At 32.9% G+C, this 22,455-nt stretch overlaps 3 protein-coding genes across 4 annotated transcripts; 1 reads left to right on the top strand and 2 right to left on the bottom strand.

The window, feature by feature from the left end:
• Nucleotides 1–2,734: 2,734 nt before the first annotated feature.
• Nucleotides 2,735–5,759, bottom strand: LOC18048512. Its single transcript, XM_006444543.2, has 4 exons — nucleotides 5,447–5,759; nucleotides 4,735–5,318; nucleotides 3,231–3,746; nucleotides 2,735–3,140 (listed from the first exon to the last, which is right to left on the bottom strand). The coding sequence occupies exons 1-4, from the start codon at nucleotides 5,688–5,690 to the stop codon at nucleotides 3,015–3,017; spliced, it is 1,470 nt and encodes a 489-aa protein (XP_006444606.1). The 5' UTR covers nucleotides 5,691–5,759; the 3' UTR covers nucleotides 2,735–3,014.
• Nucleotides 5,760–11,811: 6,052 nt separating this feature from the next.
• LOC18048513 (two-pore potassium channel 5) lies at nucleotides 11,812–13,659 on the bottom strand. Of its 2 annotated transcripts, none has more exons than XM_006444544.2 (2): nucleotides 12,509–13,658; nucleotides 11,812–12,271 (listed from the first exon to the last, which is right to left on the bottom strand). In XM_006444544.2, exons 1-2 carry the CDS (start codon nucleotides 13,642–13,644, stop codon nucleotides 12,124–12,126), a joined length of 1,284 nt encoding a protein of 427 aa, XP_006444607.2. In that variant the 5' UTR covers nucleotides 13,645–13,658; the 3' UTR covers nucleotides 11,812–12,123. The 2 variants fall into 2 exon arrangements, with proteins under 2 accessions (XP_006444607.2, XP_024043391.1); XM_024187623.1 differs by having other exon boundaries at nucleotides 12,146–12,263; nucleotides 12,509–13,659.
• Nucleotides 13,660–15,398: 1,739 nt separating this feature from the next.
• Nucleotides 15,399–16,855, top strand: LOC18048514 (acyl transferase 4). Its single transcript, XM_024189222.1, has 2 exons — nucleotides 15,399–15,858; nucleotides 15,961–16,855. Exons 1-2 carry the CDS (start codon nucleotides 15,429–15,431, stop codon nucleotides 16,824–16,826), a joined length of 1,296 nt encoding a protein of 431 aa, XP_024044990.1. The 5' UTR covers nucleotides 15,399–15,428; the 3' UTR covers nucleotides 16,827–16,855.
• Nucleotides 16,856–22,455: the final 5,600 nt, after the last annotated feature.

Genomic DNA, 22,455 nt, shown 5'->3' on the forward strand with positions numbered 1-22,455 from the left:
AAACATAATTTATCTATTTATATCACATAAGTCCTAATTCTTACAGCAATGACTAAAATACCCATGTGATCTTTATTTATTTATTTATTATATGAGACTATTGCTTAAGAGTACAACTCACATTACATGAAATTATAACTTATATTTATAAATCAAATATTGTTAAGATTATTTTACACATTAATTTTTATGAAGCACGGCTCAAATTTTAATATATAACATTCTCTAATATTCGAGGATGTCTACTACATTTTTAAAAAGGAGAAGACTACATTCACTTAAATTGAGGAAGGAAATTAAAACCCCATAATATTGAGGTTAGGGTTAGCCTAGTGGCTAAATACCCATGTGATCTAGTTTGGTGATAAAAATATTTTTATTCCCAGCAGCATTGCGTTTGGAATGTATTTGATAGAAATTGACAAGATATGCCTTTATTTCATAAAATAAGCACATTTAAGAGAGCTGCATAGTATATACATTACTGTCATAAAAAGTTTTACCCAAAGAGTTTTATTTATTTATTTTTTTCATGCAAAAGAGTCATTTAGAAAATAAATTTTATATCTTGAAATTATTATATAATTCAAAATTTTTCAAAAATAAAAGTAAATCATAATAATTATTGAAGTCACACCACAATTGATGCCATGTAAAATTATAATAAAATAGTTCAAGGCACATAAACAAAAATATATTTAAAAGAAAATACTACGTAAAACTTCAAAAGCTTTAAATCCAATAAAACGTACTTTACTTATTCTCGTAATAGTATTCTAGTATGCAATTAAAATTAATGAATCTAACTATTTTCTTTTTTTCACTTTTTTTTTTAACTTGAGAATTTCATGGATAACAACTTTACCTTAATATGGCTTTATTAGAAAATACTCTACAATACCCTCTTTAAAGAAAATTCAAACTAGTGAACTTTTCAAAATCTTTGTGATTGAATTTTTTTATAGTTAAAAAAAAACATGAGAGATGATGTGTCTGCATAATGTTGGAATTTGCATTTTAAAAATTTGATGATATTTTTATTTTAAAATCATTTTTAGAGGTACTTTAGACTTCTTAATTAGTTTTTTTTTAATACATCAATTCATTTAATATTTTTTAATTTAAAAAATTGTACTTTAGACTTCTTAATTAGTTTTTTTTTAATACATCAATTCAATTAATATTTTTTACCCCTTTTAGAGTACACTGTTACTAACACCTATCTTTTATTAATTGTTTTATCCCCAGGATATCTAAGGTTGTAGTTAAGCCCATCAGTAACATAATGCTTATTTTGTGGGAATACCTAATTTATATCATAATTAATGTTTTATTTTATGTGTCATCTATTGATTGAGTGCATGTTAATAATCAATAATAAAATTAATTAATATCATACATAAAAAATCAAACGAGATAGGTGAAAACTTGAAAAATTAATTTGCACCCCTATAAATATTTCTTAATACCCCTTTTCTTTATTAACCCCATTAAAATATTTTTAAAATTATAAAATTCTTTTAATACCTCCATCAATGACAAAAATACCCTTAATTAAAACTTATTATTGTAAACCACATTCTCTAATTGTTGTTTATTTTCATTATTAAATCTCATTTCAACAATAGGATTTCTTCAATTCAAAAGAAACAAAAAACAATCGGTTTTCTTCTCTCCATTGCAATCACCGGTGGTAAATTCCTCACCAAAAAATTAGAGGAAAAAACAACTTTTTTTTAATTTCTAGAATGTTAGATTTTTTAAAAAGAAAAAATTATTTAAATTTTGAGTGGGGTTTTAATTAGAAATCATCTTATTATGTAATTTTAATAAAAGTAAAAATTGTAAAATAATTAAATGAGTCTTAAGAGATATTGGAGGCGTGCCAATATTCCCACTCAAATTCAATATAAGAAGAACCTTAGAACTTTATGTAAACAATGGACGCATGACATCAAAGCTAAACATGCGGGCACAAATTACAAAATATATCTAATTGACGAGTTTGTAGCTTAGAACTGATGAATAAAAGGCCTGACCCAACCTGATTCTTGTAAATACGCGTGACGTAAAAGATTTTAAGTAAAAGGAGTTCGATGAGAAAGACGCCAGGGTGCCGACGGCACTAAATTTATTTTATAACTTGGGGCATGTGGGTGGGTGAGAAAGGAATCGTTCACAATCAATTGGGCCTAAGAAGGCCCAGATTCTCATTGCGGTGAAAAATGCACCATGGGACTTGGAATGCGGGGACAGAGGTTCGTATTTCACAATCGTAATGGCTCAATTTGAAGGAAAAGCAACAAAATCAATTAATTAATCTGTCGGAAAGCATGACATCTTGTGCTTTACGTGATGTTGTCGGGTGTCAACTAACTATAAAATTTGCTGCTGGAGTGGATCCCGTGGAGGCGTGAAGCTTCGTCCCTTTATTACTAGAGAAATATTATTGCTATTTTGTTTTGAAGCGACGGTAGTAATATTTGGTACGTGTTTGGTGTCTAACCACATGGTGGGTAGGTCCACCGTATTCTATCAATCGACCTTGTTATTATGTGAACTCCATGGCGGTCCCTTCAACAGTATCAAATTTGTCCATTGCATAAGGTTAAGACTCGAGATCAAGTTTCAATAGACTTTGGAGCATCTAAATTCCTAATGTACCCAGATTCTAATATATTTTGTAAACATTAACCAAAAAACATAAATGAATAAATAAATAAATGCACTGCCTAAAAGAACCTTGGCGTCACCGCCTCTCCAGAACCGAGTTTTTACTTTTGATAAAGTCACCAAAAAATTCTTTCTTTAGAGTTTTCAAAGTGAAAACTAGTAATAATACAAATGACTGTAAACATCTGGAATGAGGACGCTCTGCCCTTGTGGGCTTGTTCTGGCTTCACAAATCGCAATCCTGGCAATCTTACCTACTTCATAAAGATTTTCTTTCCTTAGAATAATGGAAAGACATTGCTAGAAAGCCTAGAGCTACCAAGGTAAAATAAAATGTTGAATTATGTTAGAATAACATCGAAGTCACTAAGTGTCCACTCTGCTACTTCATCTTTCTTACTAACAAAAATTTCAGTACCCGTGTCGAGTGATGTCCATATTCTTCTAGCTGGATGGGTGCCTGGATCCTAAATAGAAGGAAGCCATTTCCATAAATTAAAATTGATTGATAATGAAATGTAATGCATTGTCATTAAGGTAGTTTATGCAACACTAACCTGATAGAAGTATAGCCTACTGGATAGGCCACCGACATCAAGCTCCCAAGTTCTTGCATCCCCTACCCAACCCTGTCCTTTTTTGGTTGGATAGCCATATTCAGCCCAAATAGGGTGCGGCAGCAACTGAACTATCTCCTGTGCCTGAGGATTGCTGTAAGGATCGCAAGTGTCGACTGGCTGCTCCAAATGCTGAGCATTCCCAGGAGCACAATAGTAGTGATAAGCTCCATATGGGAAGTTGGCAGTATCATTCCTATAAATCTTTTTGTTGTGTGGAGTAATGTGATACGGTGGGCAGTTCTTCTGAGCTGTAGGGCTGCACCAAGCTGGAGTTCTAGGGTTTATGATCATCTCACTGTATCTGGTTACATCAGTAAACACGTCCCCATTACACGGACTGCCATCATTCTTCCAACAGCTGCCCATATCTATCAGGTAGAACTGGCTGTTTGGTCCTCCCCCTTGTTTGACATCCAAAGTCAATCTTACCTTGAAATTAGGTGACTCCGGAAGCTGGAAAACAACCATTTTGTTCATGTCACACAACCGTGAAGATATAGCAACACACAGAAGACAACAGAGAAACTCAACTTAACCGAATTGGACGGAATTGAAGTTTATCTCCATAAGCAATCAGAACAATATGGACATTTGATTACAAAAATTGGGTCACTCCAACTTGATCCAAGGTTTTGTAATCTAACTGTGTGATTTACATTTAACTAACTACCATAAGGGGAGCCAAGAAAGTAATGTGTATCTCTTGTAACTGCATCTAAAATTCTGTTTCAGTTTGACCTGTTCTAAAGGTTACAGAAATATGAGTGAAGATGGGTCCATTGATCATATATTAAGTTTTTGGTTGAATTAGTTGGGATTTGACTACCTCAAGATTGCAGTCCTGGGAATCAAAAAGGCTGAACATGAATACAGCTTCCAACCATAGCTGTATGGCTTTTATGACATACAGAGATAAATAATATGACCTTGTGACTTTCACTACTCTAATTCAAGGTCTATGGAAACAATTCCTTATGAATATGAAAGAATAAATATCTGTTGAGGCTTTACATATTAACTTTATTTGGGAAGAGTTATTAATCTATACTGGCTGGATAATGACAGGTTAATTGTTAATGACTTACCCATCTTTGAAGCTACACCCGAATTTAAATCATTCCAATTAGAGTTGCAGGAATATGCTTTAACTATCTAGTTTACAATCTTTCTCTTATCAATATCTGCCAATTAGACGAATACATATTTAGTATTAAGACAAGCAATAAGACTAGCTACCTATCTATTTTTCACTTGACGAGAGCCACAATTAATATAAAAAAGAAATAAAGACGGGTCAATATCCATAATAGAATTATCAATATAACAATTAATTAGTAATGGCATATTAATAAAAGAAAAAAAGAAATAAAGATGGGTCAATATCCGTGGTAGAATTATCAATATAACGATTAACTCATCCAATTAGTAATGGTATACTTACAGTTTTGAGCATTCCTCTTGTTTCATAATGGTAACCTCCAGAGAACCCTTTAGTTGCATCAGCTCTGAGGTAGAGCATCAACCAAGGATATTTTTTAGAAGTCTTGAGTTTATGTTTAAAAACCCAACTCCCAGCACCAACTTTCTTCTCCCAAGCCACCTCATAAAAGGAAACTCCATCAAGTCCGGCTTCGATGTCAGCTCCCAAATCATAAGTACCTTTAAAGCTTCCTCTCAGTGTACCATCTCTAAAGAGCTGTGTTGGTTGATGAAATAGAATGGGTTGATTCATACACCCAGCTCCAAAGCAAGGAAATCTTCCAGGACTAAAAGGTGGTACTTTTTTCCCATTTGCAGGACACAAACCAGACCTCGTGTCATAGTTTCCATTTTTCAACATAACCATCCAAAATTGCCAGGGATTTGGGGTGTCCTCAACTTGACACAATGAACCCAAATACAACTCCTTCTCTGCGGCATAAAGGTCTGGGTTGTTCACGGCTTCTGGGTTCAAGCCGGAAAATGCCATCCCCACACCAAGCTTGTTATCAGCTTCTGATACTCTGTGCACAAGAGAAGAAGAACCTGCTCCATTCCAACACAACAAAGATTCAAGACTTGCTAAAAACAGTAATAAATATAAATGAAAAAATAAAAAGAAAGAACCCAATAATTTTATAATGTGATTTTTCTTCTACGGTGATTGTGCTTACTTGAAAGATCAAAGCAGTCAGCAGCTCTAGGGCTGCCCATGCCAGGAGCTTCTTTGCCGACTTCATTGCAAAAGTCCCAAGCTTCAAACGCAACTCTCAAGCCATCTCTTCTCATTCCTGGGTCTCCCACAGCTGAGACAAATTCATTTCCAGTTGCACCATTTGCAGCACTCGACACTATGAACACATTTAGCAAGAGAAACATCAAATTCAACCACCGGACCTCCTCCATGGCCGTTCCCATTGTGTTCTGTTGTAAAAGCGAGGCAGAGGAAGGTGTTATTTATATATACGTGTCTAACTGGAGATTCTGTATGTGGGTCTGCTCGCTCAGTTGCAGCCTGCAGGTAAGGTGAAGTTGGCCTTCTCATGTATATTTTTAATTTTTAAAATTGATAATGTATTAGTAATTAGGATCCAGCTATGGTGCCACAGTTGTATGGTACCACAGCTGGATCCAACCATTGGATCTAGCTCTGGTGACAACTGTGGGCTAGATCCAATGGTTGGATCTATCTGTGGTACCATACAACAGTGGTACCACAGATTTGTCCTAGTAATTAAACTGATCATTGAAAATACAACTTTCCATTTATTGTGATACAGTAAGATATGATGACTGATAGTTGGATAATAAATTAATTTCCTTATACAATTTTTGTTGCTAAATATATTTGTGGGGTCGATTTTTTTTTTTTTCAAAATATATCAACTATGAGTTGGATGAAAAATTATTTTCATTGTCAGTTACGTTAGGTTGATTCTCTAATTTCTACCAAGTATTATATGATTTTATTCTAAATATAAATGATTCATTCTTAGGTTTGCCGTCATAAATATCTGGCAATTTTGTAAGCATAATGTTTTATAATAAAAATAAAAATAAAAATAAAAGTAAAAGTAAAAGTAATTGGAATCATTTTGATATTTTTTTTCCGGGAAAGTAGTTTTGTTTGATTGTTTGACTTTTACTTGAAGTTAACATTAACAATGACAGAATGTCCACCCCATTTCGGTGGGCTTTTTTGGTCCCAACCTATCTCGCTCGCACTATGTTCCGTGTGGGGTCAACAAAAGTGAATTGTGCCATTCGGCATTTGACCTAAAACGCAGTGACACGGATCACGGGAAAAAGCTTTTATGTACGTAGCGACTGAAAATCAAATCAATTTCTGGTTCTCGTTAGTCATTTTTGGGAGGTCGGATTAGACTGAATTAATTCTTAAAATTAAATAAAATTGAATTAAATTAGATTAATTTTAATTAGATTGAATTATATAGTATTGTCCTTTCTTTGGTATGGTGTTGGACAGGGGTATGTCAAATTTAATTTAATGAATCTAAAATAATATTTAAATAATATATTTTTCTAAATCATATAACTGTTTGTTAAATTTAATATTTAAATTTCAATATTATTGTAAATAAATGATTGAATATTTTTTATGTTTAATATACTACATACTAGTTAAAATAAATTATTGAAATATAAATATAGTTTAATCTTAAATTTTAAAATATTAAAAATAAATTGTGCAATAAAATTTTGATATTAGCAACAAATTTAGATTATAAGATATTTAATCCTATTTAAACCCATGTAAAAATAGACATTAATAATTCTATGAATGTTGGACTAAATTATTAGTCACGACAGTCAAATATGACACTAGATTTGATTTTTTTTTTTTTTATTCTTCAAATTAGTCTAACCCCACCTTTTATTATCCAACATCCGAACATAACCCTAAAATCCTATATTTAAATTTAGATATACAGTAAAATAAAATCACTTAAAAGTCATTCAATCAAATCCTTAAAGATTAATTCTTTTATTTATAAAATTAATAAATATAGAAAAGATTTGAAAAAATATATATAAAAAAATGTATTCCCAATTAGTCTGAAAATTTGAAAATTATTGACAATACAATTAGTTTTTGGGTAAATTTAATTTAACCAATTCCTGGAGGAGATAGTTGTTAGTTAATTCAGAATTTTACACTGTGGGATGAAACATTACAAATCCAAATTCAACTTCTTTGTAGTCTCTGTCTTATTAACGACATGTTACAAGACTTTTTAAGTTAAAACAGCTCTACCATTTTACTAACGTCGGCCTAATTTACAAGAAGAGTGCCTTTGAAAACTGCAGATTTCGCCTTATAGTACATTTGTTTCCAGTATTTATCCAGCATGCTTAAAACGATTTAAAATGCTTTGTGATATGATTAAAGCAACCGGGTGCAAATTAACCAGTGAAGCAACTTCTGGTGTGGAGTGGACTCCCAATAAATATGTATAGAATTACTTGCACCTGTTGATTTATTATTGTATTTCTTCGCAAGTACATCTGGTATTCTACTTACTTTGGGTATCTAGTGGTGAGTTTTTAAAACCTGTTAATTAAATAAAAGGATTGATTTCGAATTACTTCCTTCATAAATTAATTATCTTTAAATAATCTCTCTTACTTTTCAAAACTTTAATTTACCCATTTTTTGAAAAAAAAAACAAAAAAAATATTAACCCACTTTTATTTTTTTTTTCTTATCTTTTGAGTAAATATAAAAATAAATTGAAGTTTTCAAAAATAAAAAGGAATGATTTAGAAATAGTCAATTCACAAGGTAATAATCCGAAATTTACCCTTAAATAAGTTCACTTAATCCGTTTGACATCTTTGACAATTAATAATAATAATAATCTAAATTGTAAAACAAGCCGACATATGTGAACCTATCCATACGACGTTAGGGGGACTTATATAATTATCAATTGATAATGGAACTGGTAACGAATTTGGTAGAGCAAACAATTTTTAGTCAAGAATAGAAGGTCGACACATGTGCCACTGACTTCCTAATGAATTTACTTGATATGACTCCTACTCTCAAGTCTCAACTTTGTTAGTTTAGTTGATTAACAAAGAAAGTTGTTTTCACCAGCAAAGAAAAACCGAAACAAATTGGAATAATTCGTTAGCGATTCAGAATGTGATACTTACACACCGTTTTTTTTTTTTTTTTTAATAAATATATTGAAAATAAAAAAAGAGAGAGAGAAAAAAAATCTGCCCTTTAGCTGGGCAATCTTTAATTCTTTGCGTGATGTTTTAACTTAGGCAACCTATCAATCATTAGAATATCAATGATGAAAGAAGGACGTAGTGTTGGGGGGATAAGGCTACGTTGCAGACGCTGTACCTAACAGCTGCACCTTAGCCAGCTCCACAAAGGGTGGATTTGGGAAGCAATTTCTTTCTCCTGTGCATTCGTGTCCTTCCACCATTGGGTGCGTAGTACGTAACAGATAATGTACTGTACCGTAGCAAGCTCCCTGTTTGGGATATTCATGAAACCGGCGGCCACATACATGTGAAAATGTGTTATTTTTGTCGGGAAGAGGATACAAATACAATACAGATGTTGCTTTATAATTTGACTGCCTTTCCCTGGGCAAAATAAAGCTTCAAAGTCACTCGACATAATATAAAATAACAACAAACCCCGGCCCATTCTTCAAGTTGTTGAGAAATCTTCTGACCCACTTCTCCGTATGTGCTACAAGCTACATATGTTTGTTGTTATTTGTAACTATACGCCCCTCAATTCTCATAAGTTACGTATGTTCGATGATGGGTATATCTCAAATTCAAATATTTCATTCCTCCTCCTTAAACAAAAAAAATCAGAATCAAAACAGCTGTCCTCCGTTTGGTTTGATGTTGAATTTATGAAGAGGTGGACAAGGACAACCGCTCCAGCCTTGTTGGGAACAGACGCATGGCAAGTACCTATAAATAATTAAATCATTAACACGCGTAGTGGCGTACAGTTGTTTGGCGCATGGCCTCGGCCTACCTCTCCATCCCAAACTCAACCCATGTGATCAGAAAATTGCCATTAGTCCATTACTATGTTATGTAAATGGGTCGTACACTAGGTAATTTTTAAAAATCTCCCATGAGATTTGGGTTTGTTGTAAGTAAATGGCGAGAATTTATTTATTTGTAAAAAATCTCTTACCGTCAGTTAATTTTAACATTGATCACTAGTTAACTGTACAAAGATAATATTACCATTAAATATAATTTGTAGACTAACATAACTAAAAAAAATTAAAATTGTTGGCGCGAAAAACACAAACCCTATTTTTTGACAATTTTATCCTTGTCAATTCCAAAGATTTATAACATCATAGGTAAAGATTATGACTATTTCATTTTCAAGTTTTTAATTTTATCTTTCTTGTAGGAACTTTAAGGAAATATCAATAATTTAAAGATAATTTTTCAAGTTTTTAATTTTATCTTTTTTATAGGAATTTTAAGAAAATATCAATAATTTAAAGAGGGTAAAATAGTCAATAATTTTAATTTTTTTTTAGTTATTTCTGTCTACAAACTATTATTAAAGGTAATACTATCTTTGTACAGTCAACTAACGGTCAATGTTAAAATTAACTGACGGTAGAAAATTTTTTATAAATAAATAAATTCACACCATCTACTTGCAACAAGTCCAAATACCATGAGAAGTTTTTAAAAATTACCCGTCGTACTCTTCGTAATGGCCATTTATTTTCGGAGTAGTGCTATTAACTAACAGATTCATTTCATTATTCTCATTTTAATTTTTCGAGCCGTGATCATCCAGTCAACTCAACTGTCATCGTCAGCGTCGACCAATCACTGGGCCTTTAGAAAGATAAGCTGGCCGCCGGGGCTTGATAAATGATAAACTTGGGTCCCTTCGGACTTCCCCTTGCGTTGTGCTCAATTTTGTTTTGTTCACCGACTGGATTGACTGATCGAACTTGTTAATTTGTCTAATTCAAAACTTGTAAAATCTTATTTCATTTATGTTTGTAATTCTTCAAATTGCTTGTCAATAATGTCATCACTAGTTATGCTTTCAAGATTCATTCTGAGTTATCGTTGTCAGGCAGGCGATCTCTACTTGGAAATTGCATGTTTTGCAGGCTATATTTGCTGGCCTGTGCTTGCAAATGAAATTGATCGGCTTGTGCAGATTATTCGACTTTATTAGTTTTGTTTATGACTGAATAATGTTAAAGACCCGAACACAGATTAGGAGCCAAATATAGTGAGTGATCCATAGCGTCAATGTTTGCGACTACTTGCTGCTTATGCTTACTTAGTTACATCAACTACTACCTTCTCTTATTGTATAACAAAACGTGAAAAGGCAAGATGATATATGATAATTGAAAAGAACAAATAATTTTGGCTTACTAAAATTTTACTATCTAATATTCTAACTGTTACCATTTTTCATCAAAAACTTAAAATTTTGCTAAGGTTACGAGAATATTTAAGAAATTTCAGCTAATATTACTTTCCTAATTATTTTTTAATTTTTAAAATTTTTTTTATAGACATCCGATTTCCAAGCCTTTTTTTAGTTTTTTCTTTATTTCAGTTATTAGAATTTCATTTTATTAAAATAAGTAAAAATTCGTTTAATCCCTATATTTTGAGGTTAGTACTCGTTTTGTCTCTTTATTTTTAAAAATGCCTCAAAAATCTTTATCATAAAGTTTTTGACACCCCTACCGTTATTTTTTGTTCCTTTTGGCTTGTTTTTATAATAAATAAAAAAATAAATTACTAATCATGAATTACTTTGTTTATGAATGTATGATCATAGTTTTCACTAATCGTCACTCTATTAGAAAACTTAAAATTCTATTTTGAGAATATTTTAATATAACAAAATTCTAATTACTGAAAAAAAAATCTCTTAAATCAGATGTCTAGAGAAAAAATAAAAATTTAAACAAGAAATAAAAAAAAAACTTCAATTTGAAATTTCTCAAATATTCTCATCCTCGTGACCGCAAAATTTTTTTAACAATGTCAAGATTTGAATGGTAAAATGGTAACAGTCAAAATATTAAGTAATAAAATATAATTGTTAGAAAATTTTAATGGCGAATTTATATATCAAGAAACTTTGATTATATTCCTTAATTTTAATACTAAAGCTTTAAAAGAAGAAAAAAAAAACAAAGGCCCAGGTGATCATTTACTAGCGAAATCCTTAGTGGCTCTGGAAAACCATGACTACGTTCGAGAGAGAGCAAACATTACTTTCTGCAACACGTCAATTTCTTATCCAGACGCTCAATGAAGGACCTGATAAAATACACAGACGTCCCTCTCTTTCCTTTTCACGCATTATTTCTCACTGGAGTCTGAAGCTATCAAGTTCAATTACCGATAGATACAATAACAAAAGAAGAGAAAAGATGATCATTGTCTAGGTTTGAAATTTTCTCACCGTATGTGATTACAGTATTGACACATGTATCATATATCACCGATCACAAAATCATTTAAATTAAAATCAGAATTCCCCAGAAGCCATGGGATTATATTTTCTTCTAATGTTCAGTTTCTACAAGTTCCTTGTTCTTCGAAAAGGTGCACTATCTTAAAAAGAATTACTAAGGTTTATATACTCCTTCAATGACCAACTCATGCAGCAGCCAGCTGCAATTTGTTGTCGATAAACTACAATCTTCCCCCCTATCCTAAGAGGCTAAATACTATACACTTAATTTTTGTCATCTACTTTTTCTGGCGAGAAGATCATTGCAACTTCAATGTCTCTTCCAGGAAAGAATATAAACGAAAAATAATTCATCCCATGTCAAAGATGATTCTCCAGGAGATCAGGCAGTGTAATCTTTCCACAGTTGTTAGGATCAAGCCTGTTAAACTGATTGCAGATTTGTGATATATCTTTCTCTCCAATCTTTCCCATCTCTTTAAGCTTGAAGATAACATATTCTGATTTGCTGAAAACAAATTTTCAATTAAAAAACAATGGACCTAAGTTTTCAAAAATTTAATTACAAAAGCTACTTAAAAGATCATTTTTTTTTAGTTATTATTATTATTATTATTATCTAAGTTTCACAACGAATACACTAAATTCCTCTGTTAATAAACGTGCAACTACGTATGTAATTCCATAAATGAAAAGCAATCACATATCAAAATTTGTTATAGACAGAAAAGCTCAGAATCCTGACCTGATGAAGCCATTATGGTTCATATCCGCAGCAAGCAAATCATCAATGGTGATCTCTCTCTGCAACACCCATTTAGCAATTCTCCTGTGTCTCTTATCAATTCTCGCCTCTGCCAAATACAAAAACGCTCTGGCAACCATGAGGGTGGAAAACAGAAGCCAAATTGCAGCAAAAAATCTTCCAGGCAAGGTCTTAAATGCCCTATCCCCGTACCCAACCGTGGTAACTGACATAACTGACAGATAAAACGAATCAAGCCAATCAAGATCCTCAAGAAAAAAAAGGATCAGAGCTCCAATAGCAATACACAGAACCACCACGCCAAGTGCCAAACCAACTTTCAATCTTATCCTCATCCTTCCTTTTGCCACGTCAACAATATAATCCCTTGCTGAAAATCCTTCCTTCACTTTGCCCATTTGTATGCCAGTTAAAATCATGTTCTCTTGAAGATCAAGAACATAGTTCACAACCCCACTTAACAAAATATCAATAAACCCAAATCCCACCAATACAAATAGACAAGCAAAAACTTTTGTAGCCGGTGTTAAAGGAGCAATGTCACCATAACCAATGGTACACATAGTGACAATACAAAAGTAAAGAGCATCAACGACTGGGTGAGTTTCAACACCCGAGAAGTGATCTGTGTTAAAGGAATATATAACAACACCAACAAAAAGGTAAATAGAGAGCAAGACAAAAGCTTGTCTGATAATGAAACTGGACTCTGACTTCGGCTTTGGAACTTGGGAGGTCTGTTGTTGCACATCACGTAAAACAACCAAGGCTGGGGCAGTCTTGGACCGGTGAAGCGAACCGGGTTTCCAGGTTGTTGAGGATTCAGGCGGTGCTTGTGATTGTGGTTGGTCCAAGTTTTCGATTTCGTTGAAGATGTGTGGAGAGGAGAGAGACTGTGGGACTGTATGCAACGTGTCATGGTCGTGTTCTTCTTCAAGGATGGCTTCGAGTTGGTGTTGGGGTCGAGTTTGGGAGCCGAGAAAAGGCTCTTGTTCCATCCGAGAAAAAGAGAAAATGTAAAAAGAGAAGGTGGTGAAGGTTAAACGAGAAGCCTGATGGGTGTGCGGTAGTGGTTGATGATGTTGAGTACGATTGGTTGCTTTGGTTGTTCGCATAAGCCACCAACCCTATCATATTCTTGCCAGGTTATCATGTTCACGGACCCACACCCACATCAAAATAAGATTGATGTGGGTGTGGGTCCGTGAACATGACAAGTTCATTGGTGGCTCTCGCCTCTCCCCGGGTACACATCTTGCTGAGGACTGAGTTTTGCCATTTTCTCCCAATAACTAACTACTGATAAGGGAAACAAAAATTATATATTTGCGCTTTTTTGTATCTTGACGTTAAGGCTTAAGCCTTGAAAATTTATTCCAAACGGTAATTTGAAGCTGACGTCGTACGCGAAGATACTAACTCGGCTCAATTATTGATTGGCACATGACAGTTCACAAGCCATGTAGATGTAGCCACTTGAATTGTTGTGCATCATAGCCTACTATATTCATGATCCATATATATAATCATTCACAAGTGCATATATTCGTTTTTTTTTTTTAACGTTAACACACTATGCAATTTTAAAAAATTAAAAATTATTATTTTTAAATCTCACAATTTAAAAATGTATCTGCATAAAAAGAAAAATAAGGACACTTAGACTAGAGAAAGATTATATATACACACATTAACCAGTTATATTCAATAATTTAAGACAACCATTAAATCAAACAATATTTAGGTTATTAAATGCAATCTCTAAGTTTATGTAAATTACTCTTAGCGCGGCCTCCGTTTATACGTACATATAGAGCCTCGTTTGAATGTTTGAATGTCAGTCACATACTCATTAGAGAGATAGACAATGACCAAAGGAGCGCCCCAAGGGAAAGCATCCGGTAAAAGGAATAAAAAATATCAGATTCAGAGATGGGGTGGAGAAGACGACAAAGCCAATTCATGGAGACAGTTCCCTATTTTATTTTTAGCCCTTGCCCTTTCTTTTCTTTTTCAGGTTATTCTATTAGCTTTGCTTGTCTCATTTCTTTCGTTGTAAACAATCTGTCATTGTTCCATATGCATAATAGAGGGAAAAATCATATTAAAAAGAGGTAAGAGGAAAATCCTTTCTTGCTCTGTTATGTCTTTTTATATAGGGAACCAAAAAAAAAAAAAAAAAAAAAATTAGCAGAAAAATAAAATACAGTATGAGTTATGACGTTTGCAGCGCAGCAGTTATTTAACTTTTTTTTGTTCGTTCTCTCGTTTATGAAAGCAATTATTGACTTATAATTTCCTCTTTTTCTATTTGAAACATAAGGGGGTTGTTTGCTTCAAGGAAAAAAGTGTGAGAGTTTATTGACATTCGAATTATTTTGTTTAGTTCCTTATTATTTAATAAGTAAGTTTCATTAGTTAATAAGTAAATACATTGTAATTTAAAATGAGATTGTTTAATTACTAAAATAATAAGTTTTTTTATTGTTTAATTAGTAATTCTAATTTCAACGTGTTCAATAATATTAGTTTATAAAATAAACGTATCTATATATGATAGCTAAATTATTATTTTTTTTTAAATTTGAAAAATAAAATTATGTTTACAACCAATTCCGTCTTCACCAAAATACTACTAAACAATGAACATAATTCATTTCAAATTTTCAATCCAATGATGGTATAACCGTGCACAAAATTCCTAACACAAGTCATACGGAATCCTACATTGCCAAGTTATCGTCTCACACTACCAAACCAGAATTAGACTTTAAAGTCAAGTTCACCTATTTAAAATATTAACTTCCACTATCCTCTGCATATGGTCCGTATAAAAGAATTCAAGCAATGCTCTAACGATGTGGTCAGAATCAGAAAGTTTTATTGCATAAGCTCCCTCATGGCTCTCCCCGTAATCAGATCAAACCGAAGCCTCGTAAGGCCAGCCGAGCACACACCAACACCATCTGGCACGCTGGACCTGTCATCCATTGATCAAATACCAGTTCTAAGATGCAATGCTCGAACACTGCACGTGTTTAAACGACGTGGCCCTGAACCTGAAGCAGCAGCACATGTTATAAAAGGAGCCTTGTCTAGGGCATTGGTTCCTTATTACCCTCTGGCAGGAAGGCTAAAGGAGTCTAGCCAAGGCCAGTTTCAAGTTGAATGTTCTGGAGACGGTGCATGGTTTGTTGAGGCATCTGCTATTTGTACCCTGGATTCTGTTGATTACTTCAATGATGTTACATCCATTCCCTATGATCAGCTCCTTCCTGATTCCGTTCCGAAAACCGACGGCGACGTCGAACCCCTTGTTCAAATGCAGGCACGCATTAGTTACTAGCCACGATAAATATCAATTTTAACTCTGCAAAAGCCAAATAATTAAAAATATTTGATGCAAAATTAAGTAACTTCGTGTTTCCAGGTGACCCAATTTGCATGTGGTGGTTTTGTGATTGGGCTGACATTCTGCCACAGCATATGTGATGGACTAGGAGCTGCACAATTTCTGAATGCTGTTGGGGAGCTAGCTCGAGGCCTCGAACATCCCAGGGTGGCACCAGTGTGGCACAGGGACTTCTTTCCATCAACACCTCAAACTCGATTGGAAAATGCCACACTATTGCACAATTACTTACCGCCACCGATGCCCAGTTACCGGCTAGAGCATGCCAACATAGACATTCCAATGGATCAAATCAACCAGCTCAAGCGACAATTTTACGACTCAACAGGCCTAAAATGCTCTGCCTTTGAAATTGTAGCTGCCAGTTTGTGGAGGCACAGAACAAGAGCAATAAGCTTCGGGCCAAACACCCAACTCAAGCTTGTGTTCTTTGCAAATTGCCGTCAACTTTTGGACCCTCCACTGCCTAAAGGCTTCTACGGCAATTGCTTCTTTCCTGTGACTATTACTACAACAAGTGATTGGCTTACACAGGCGACGAATGTTGATGTTGTGAAACTGATACAAGAAGCAAAAGCCGAGCTACCTGTTGAATTTGCTAAGTACATGAATGGAGATTTTACCAGGAACGGTGAGGACCCATTCGCCCCACCTCTGGCTTATACAACATTGTTTATATCAGAGTGGGGACGACTGGGATTCAACCAGATTGACTATGGGTGGGGCCCTCCTGTCCACGTGGTACCAATTCAAGGCTCGAGTATTATTCCGGTTGGCATTGTGGGTTCGATGCCGTTGCCCAAAGTTGGCCTCCGTTTGATGACGTGGTGTGTTAGGGAAGCCCATCTCAAAACCCTCCTCGATCTCATCACAAATTCAATTTGACCCGTTCTTTAAAAGTTAAAACTGAAAAAATAAATAAATGAGTTGGACTATTGGCACCCCTCTAATGTCTTGATAAAACCCCTCTTCTAAACGAACTCCATTACTGATGGAAATAATTCATTATTTATAAGCATATCTATATTCTTTCAAAATTGCCCCTATATCAATTCCAGTAAATCGATTCTTTATCTTTGCGAACAAATTCTTTTTTTAAATTAATAATTCATCAAAAAAATAAAAAGAACATTATAAGAAAACTAAATTTTCCCTAAGGGGATGCTCCAGCCAATTAGGGAGTCATCTTTTTAACCTATGCTCAATTTCATCAAGACTCTAGAGGAGATTTCAAATGTTCATGCCAACTTCTTGGTAGATGTCGATGACTCGACTTATGAAAACATGCTTAATCTCGTTGCTTTTGTTAAGGAAAAGGTTGATAAGAAATTTGGGGTGTTTGAAATGATAGCTAGTCGTGTATTTGGCTAGGGGATGAGCTTATGCAATTTGTAGTTCTCTCTCGTAATATTTTCTGTTAATGCAGCATTACTTTTTTCTTTTTTGAAAAAGACATCTTTCATAAAGAAAGAAGATGAAAAAAGATTGAATTAGGGCTAATTTTGGAAGAACATATATATTCTTATAAATTATTAATTCTTCTAATTAATTAATGGGTTTTTTTTAGAAGAGGAGTTTTATTAGAACTTTAAAAGGGTGCCAATAGTCCCGGTCTAAATAAACTGTTGGCTTGATATGTACAACGATTGATGATTATATCATTTGAGCCCACTCATTTTGGGCCCTTTACGACCCAAGTTGTTATAAATTGTCACAAACTCATAATGTATGAATTTTTTTTTAGAAAAACTGTTATACAAGATTGTTAATGATATTACATCATATATTACAATTAATATTTATAAATAAATTATATGATTGGGACCTCCTCTCGTGAGTGGAGTAAATTATCTCTATTTAATTATTTAATAATTGAAAGATGACTAAAACTAACCCTCATAATACTTTTATGGAAGCTCAAGCCCTTGCTCTTAATGTTATAAGTGCAATGGCTCTTCCACTGAGTCAAAGACCCTTTGGTCCATAATGTATGAATTTAATTAACTAGATTTGAGCAATTTTATTTTAAGATAAAGGTGAAAATACAAAATAGGTGAAGCGATTTTGACCCTTTAAAAAAAAAAAAAAAGATACTATGAGGACCTTTTACTACTTTCTCCACTCATTTAACAAAATTTAAAAATCAATCTCATTCTACACACCCTCTCTAATGCCAAAATAATTTTAATCAAACCTAACACTAGTATTGTTATGTTTTATTTAAACCACAATAAATTTCATCACGTCCAAATAAGTACAAATTCCCTTTAATTCATTAAGAATCATCTTCTTCCACTCCTTTCTTCTTCTGCTTTGTTGCTCTTGTTTGATATGATTTTGTGCCACGATTTGAGAATTTCAAAGGGTTAATGAATTGTATGCCTGACTTACGTTTCTATTTTATCAACATCATCATCATCATCATCATTCGTTTTATTAACCAATTGTTTTGTGAATATCATAGTCATGGATTTTCAAACTAACTTTCAGGATGTAAATAGGGGGTTAGCAGCAGGCCGTAGTAGAACCGCACAACTCCTTTATTTAATTTTTTTTTAAAGCGATATTTGCTAAGGATATTGAGAATGGATGGTGATATAATTCTCCTTCTCTCCTTCCAAACACAAAAATAAAAATTTAAACAAAGCAACCGTGTCGACGCAGATTATACTAACTGGCGGACATAACTCCGCGTAAAATAGATAAAGTTGGACCAGTCCAAGCTCAAAGGCCCAGCCCAACTCTCAGCCCATTTTTAGCATTTTGAATTTTCGACACCAACTACAGAAAGTTCAACGTAGTTCCATCCAGCTCCCACTCCGAGTCCGAGCTACCCACCTCTCGACTTCTCGTCAAACTGTCATCATCAATTTAAACATTGGTGGGTTAGTGGAAAGCATATCCACTCGACCTTGATCTTTGATGATGAAAAGTTAGGCGCAGGGCGCAAGATTTCTGGCAAATGTGTTTTGTGTGTGGCCCCACTCTCCACCTATTGAAACTTTGGAAGAAAAAAATTAAAAATGATATGACACCATTAACAACTTTCTTACTGTGGTCCCCGAAGTTGTTGAGTTCCGAATGTTTTGATTTCATCAAATATTTTCTAAATTCCAACGTCATCCGGCCCTCCCGGGAATCAATCAAATTTATGCTTTTACAATTTCCTAAAAATAAAATTTAAAAAAAAAAATTCTAGAAGAAAAACCATGCCGTGCTCTACACGCATGACGGGCAACAAACGATTGGGGCTCCGAGGCTGCGTGGAGATCAACGACAACAACCAAAATATTGCCTGCGGGCTTTCTGCATGAGGTACAATTCCATGTCCACTATTCTAACTTTGAAAAGCCTGCAGGCTGTGACTTTCACACAAGAATAATTAATTAATTCCTTTTCCTTGCTCTATACGTTACTTGCGAGCCCCTATTGCCTGGGATCCGACTGTACTGCGGACGTTATGCCATATGCCCACCGTTTGTTATGGCTCCAAACTGAAATTAATTTAAATTATTTACCTCATTTTATTTTTCTAATATTAAAATAAATTTTGGCACTAAAAAATTTACTGGAAAAGAAGAATAACTAGGCCATTTGTTTAATAATTTATTTCGGAAATATAAAATATATATTTATATAAGAAAAATATTTAAAATTAAAAAGAAATACAAGAAAAATATCTTATTTATTAATTTTTTTCACACTAACACATATAATTTTTATTTTTAGTACTTAAATTTTTTATTTTAATTTCTATTTATATGATTTATTTAATTCATAGTAAATATAAATATAAGTGCATTTGAAAATAAAGGTAATGCTATATAATATTATGTTGTTGAGGGTTTATTGATTATTATGAAAATAATAGGGAGTAAGTGGTGGTATACATTGATTTTGCGAGAAACGGGCAAATCTCCTTTGGTTTTCTTGGAAATAGTGTCACATTTCACTGAGAACCTTATACTCTATTTTATTTATAAAATATTCATAAGTATATTATTATACAATATTTTTTTTTTCCATTCCGCCACAGGTTGCATTTGCATTTGCAACGTACATCTTCAAAATAGATTTGATGATACATATTGCTTTTATCTCTCTTGTTTTTTTTCAAGTGACCTTGGCTCAACGTAGAGTGGCAGTTGTGGAGTTAGCAAACCGGAGACTCACCTCCATATGTTTGTGCATTTACTGGGATCTTATTAGTTCTCCCAATTGATACTTGCTCTAACACTTATATACTGTATATGCCACCAAGTGTATATGCTTACAGATTGTATAACGTCAATCTTCACTCTGCACATTTTTCTCTTATGTACTTGCATATAAGCATGATAATTTTATACTGCACTTGGTCCTGTAACTTGTAGATGTTTTGCCTTTTGCCTTTATTCAGTTACTTGAATGATCAAGTAATTTAGGCTCTTTATACAATTATTAAAAAAAAAACAATTAAGGGTATTTTTCTTTTAGCTATTTAGTAAACAAAAAATAGTAAAGATACAAAACATTGACAAAAAAATTGACTAGGAAGATATTAAATTTAGCCCAATTTTAGCATTATTTTTTTCAATGCATTTTTTATGTCTAAATATTAATGTTGGTAAGAACTTGCAACTTGATTTACACAACCTGTCTATTTATTTTCTAAATCTGATTACAGACATAATGGCATGAGATATACTAAATATATGAGAAAAATTAACACTTAGTTTACTTGTAAATGAAACTTATTTCGATTAAGCATAATTTTTAAATATGTACAGGGGCGGCCCTTCCTCTAGGCAACTTAGGTAGTTGTCTAAGGGCCCACTATATATGAAAACCCCAAATTTCTCTCCAATATTATAACTAATAAATTATTTATTTATATGTATTAATATTATTCTATAATAATCTTTACTCAAATTAATTATCAAATCCCTACAAAATCTCTATTTAATGTTATTTCATTTCAAACTCTATAAAAGTCACACATTTGTTAACTTGTTATCCATTAATATTTTTATCAATTAAAAGAAAAAGGCACGACACATTCAATGCTTTAATGCATAAGGGGAAAAAAAGCTTTCTTTAATTTTTGCTTAAGAAAAAAAATCAGTTATTTCCATTGATCATTGTTGTTTAAAATTTCAATCCATCAAAGCTAAAGTTTCAAATATCTAGGTTTTTTTCCTTTCTATTCTCTTCTTAATTAGTTGTGTTATTCAATCGTTATTTTTTAAAAATATTATTGTTGTTTTCTTTTATTTATCTAGCATGATTGTTTGCTTGTTTACTCTTCTTTCACTAAAAAAGAATAAATGTCTAATAGAAAATGTGCATCAAGATACAAAAAACTTGGAAAAAAAAAAGAGAAGAATAAAAAAGTTAGTTTAATCTAAAAAATGAGCTCTTAATAAGTTTGTCAAAAGTAGTAAAAAGATGTGAATTAGAGTGAAAAATTAGTAATTGACAAAGTTTTTCAAAATTAAAATTGATAAAAACTTATTTAAGACCAACTAAGTCGCAAGAAAAGTTAAGTGATTTAGCTATGTTGAGAAAAATATATTAGCAAAATTAGAATATAAAAATTTGATCAATAATTTTGCACTTAAGAAAGCCAAAAATTTTGATTTTAAATAAATAACTTTTTAGTAAAACTAATACATTTACTTGACCTCAAATTTTTTAAAAGGTCTAATTAAAATAATTTGCCTAAGGCCTTAAAATTAGTTGAGCCACCACTAAATATGCGTCAATAAAAGCGAAATGTACCCCGTGTTATAATTAGTTTTTAAGAAAATGAAGGTGAGAGGAAAAAAGAAAAAAGTTATAAAATTATTTTTTAATTTACAAAGTTTAGGGTACTTTTATCATTTTATTGATATTAGTGTCTCATGTTGATCAATGTCCATTGGATGTAAATAAAAAATAGTGTAAGGTTCTAAATATAATTTTGATAATATTGTAAGCAGATAAATATCTTACATATAAAAAAGAGAAAATGAGTGTGAGGTCCCGAATGAAATTTGACATTAGTCAAGTCAAAGTGGTGCAGGCTGCAGCATAATCGGATCCGTCTGTTTGTTGCTGATTATGCAAATAATTTTCATTTTAATTTTATCAGTTTTGTTGCGCATCCTACTCCTTACAAAGACAGGTAATTATTGTTGTCACTAGTCAAAACCGCGACCTGCAGGATTCTTAATATTAAACACCACATGCAAATGGATTCGAAATCTCATGCATACAGTTTTGTCCGTTGACCTACACTGTTACTTCTCCCTACTCATGACATGATTTGTTTTTTTTTTTAGTGAGTGAATAAATTAAAAAAAAAATTATCTACGTCACTATGTGGTATTATTAGAAAATAATCTTTCTAATTCGATCTGAAAGGGGGCGGATAGGACAAAATGTCCCAATTTAAAATAGCGAAGAAAATACGAGCGAAATTGTTTCAGAAGTATTTAGTATTTACATGCGGCCATATTGGGTGTCAAAATGCAGTGATTGAATCCTGTGGTTA

Source organism: Citrus clementina, unplaced genomic scaffold (genome assembly GCF_000493195.1).
Source record: "Citrus clementina cultivar Clemenules unplaced genomic scaffold, Citrus_clementina_v1.0 scaffold_3, whole genome shotgun sequence".
Classification (NCBI taxonomy): domain Eukaryota; kingdom Viridiplantae; phylum Streptophyta; class Magnoliopsida; order Sapindales; family Rutaceae; genus Citrus; species Citrus x clementina.

What these genes read in the sequence shown, in the direction of transcription:
- LOC18048512 (XM_006444543.2), bottom strand. Translation starts at nt 5,690, where the DNA reads ATGGGAACGGCCATGGAGGAGGTCCGGTGGTTGAATTTGATGTTTCTC. An exon ending in TGACTGCTTTGATCTTTCAA is followed by an intron (nt 5,319 to 5,446) that starts GTAAGCACAATC and finishes GGAATGGAGCAG; the next exon opens with GTTCTTCTTCTCTTGTGCAC. An exon ending in GTAGGCTATACTTCTATCAG is followed by an intron (nt 3,141 to 3,230) that starts GTTAGTGTTGCA and finishes CCTTCTATTTAG; the next exon opens with GATCCAGGCACCCATCCAGC.
- LOC18048513 (XM_006444544.2), bottom strand. Translation starts at nt 13,644, where the DNA reads ATGCGAACAACCAAAGCAACCAATCGTACTCAACATCATCAACCACTA. An exon ending in AACCATAATGGCTTCATCAG is followed by an intron (nt 12,272 to 12,508) that starts GTCAGGATTCTG and finishes ATTTGTTTTCAG; the next exon opens with CAAATCAGAATATGTTATCT.
- LOC18048514 (XM_024189222.1), top strand. Translation starts at nt 15,429, where the DNA reads ATGGCTCTCCCCGTAATCAGATCAAACCGAAGCCTCGTAAGGCCAGCC. An exon ending in ACCCCTTGTTCAAATGCAGG is followed by an intron (nt 15,859 to 15,960) that starts CACGCATTAGTT and finishes CGTGTTTCCAGG; the next exon opens with TGACCCAATTTGCATGTGGT.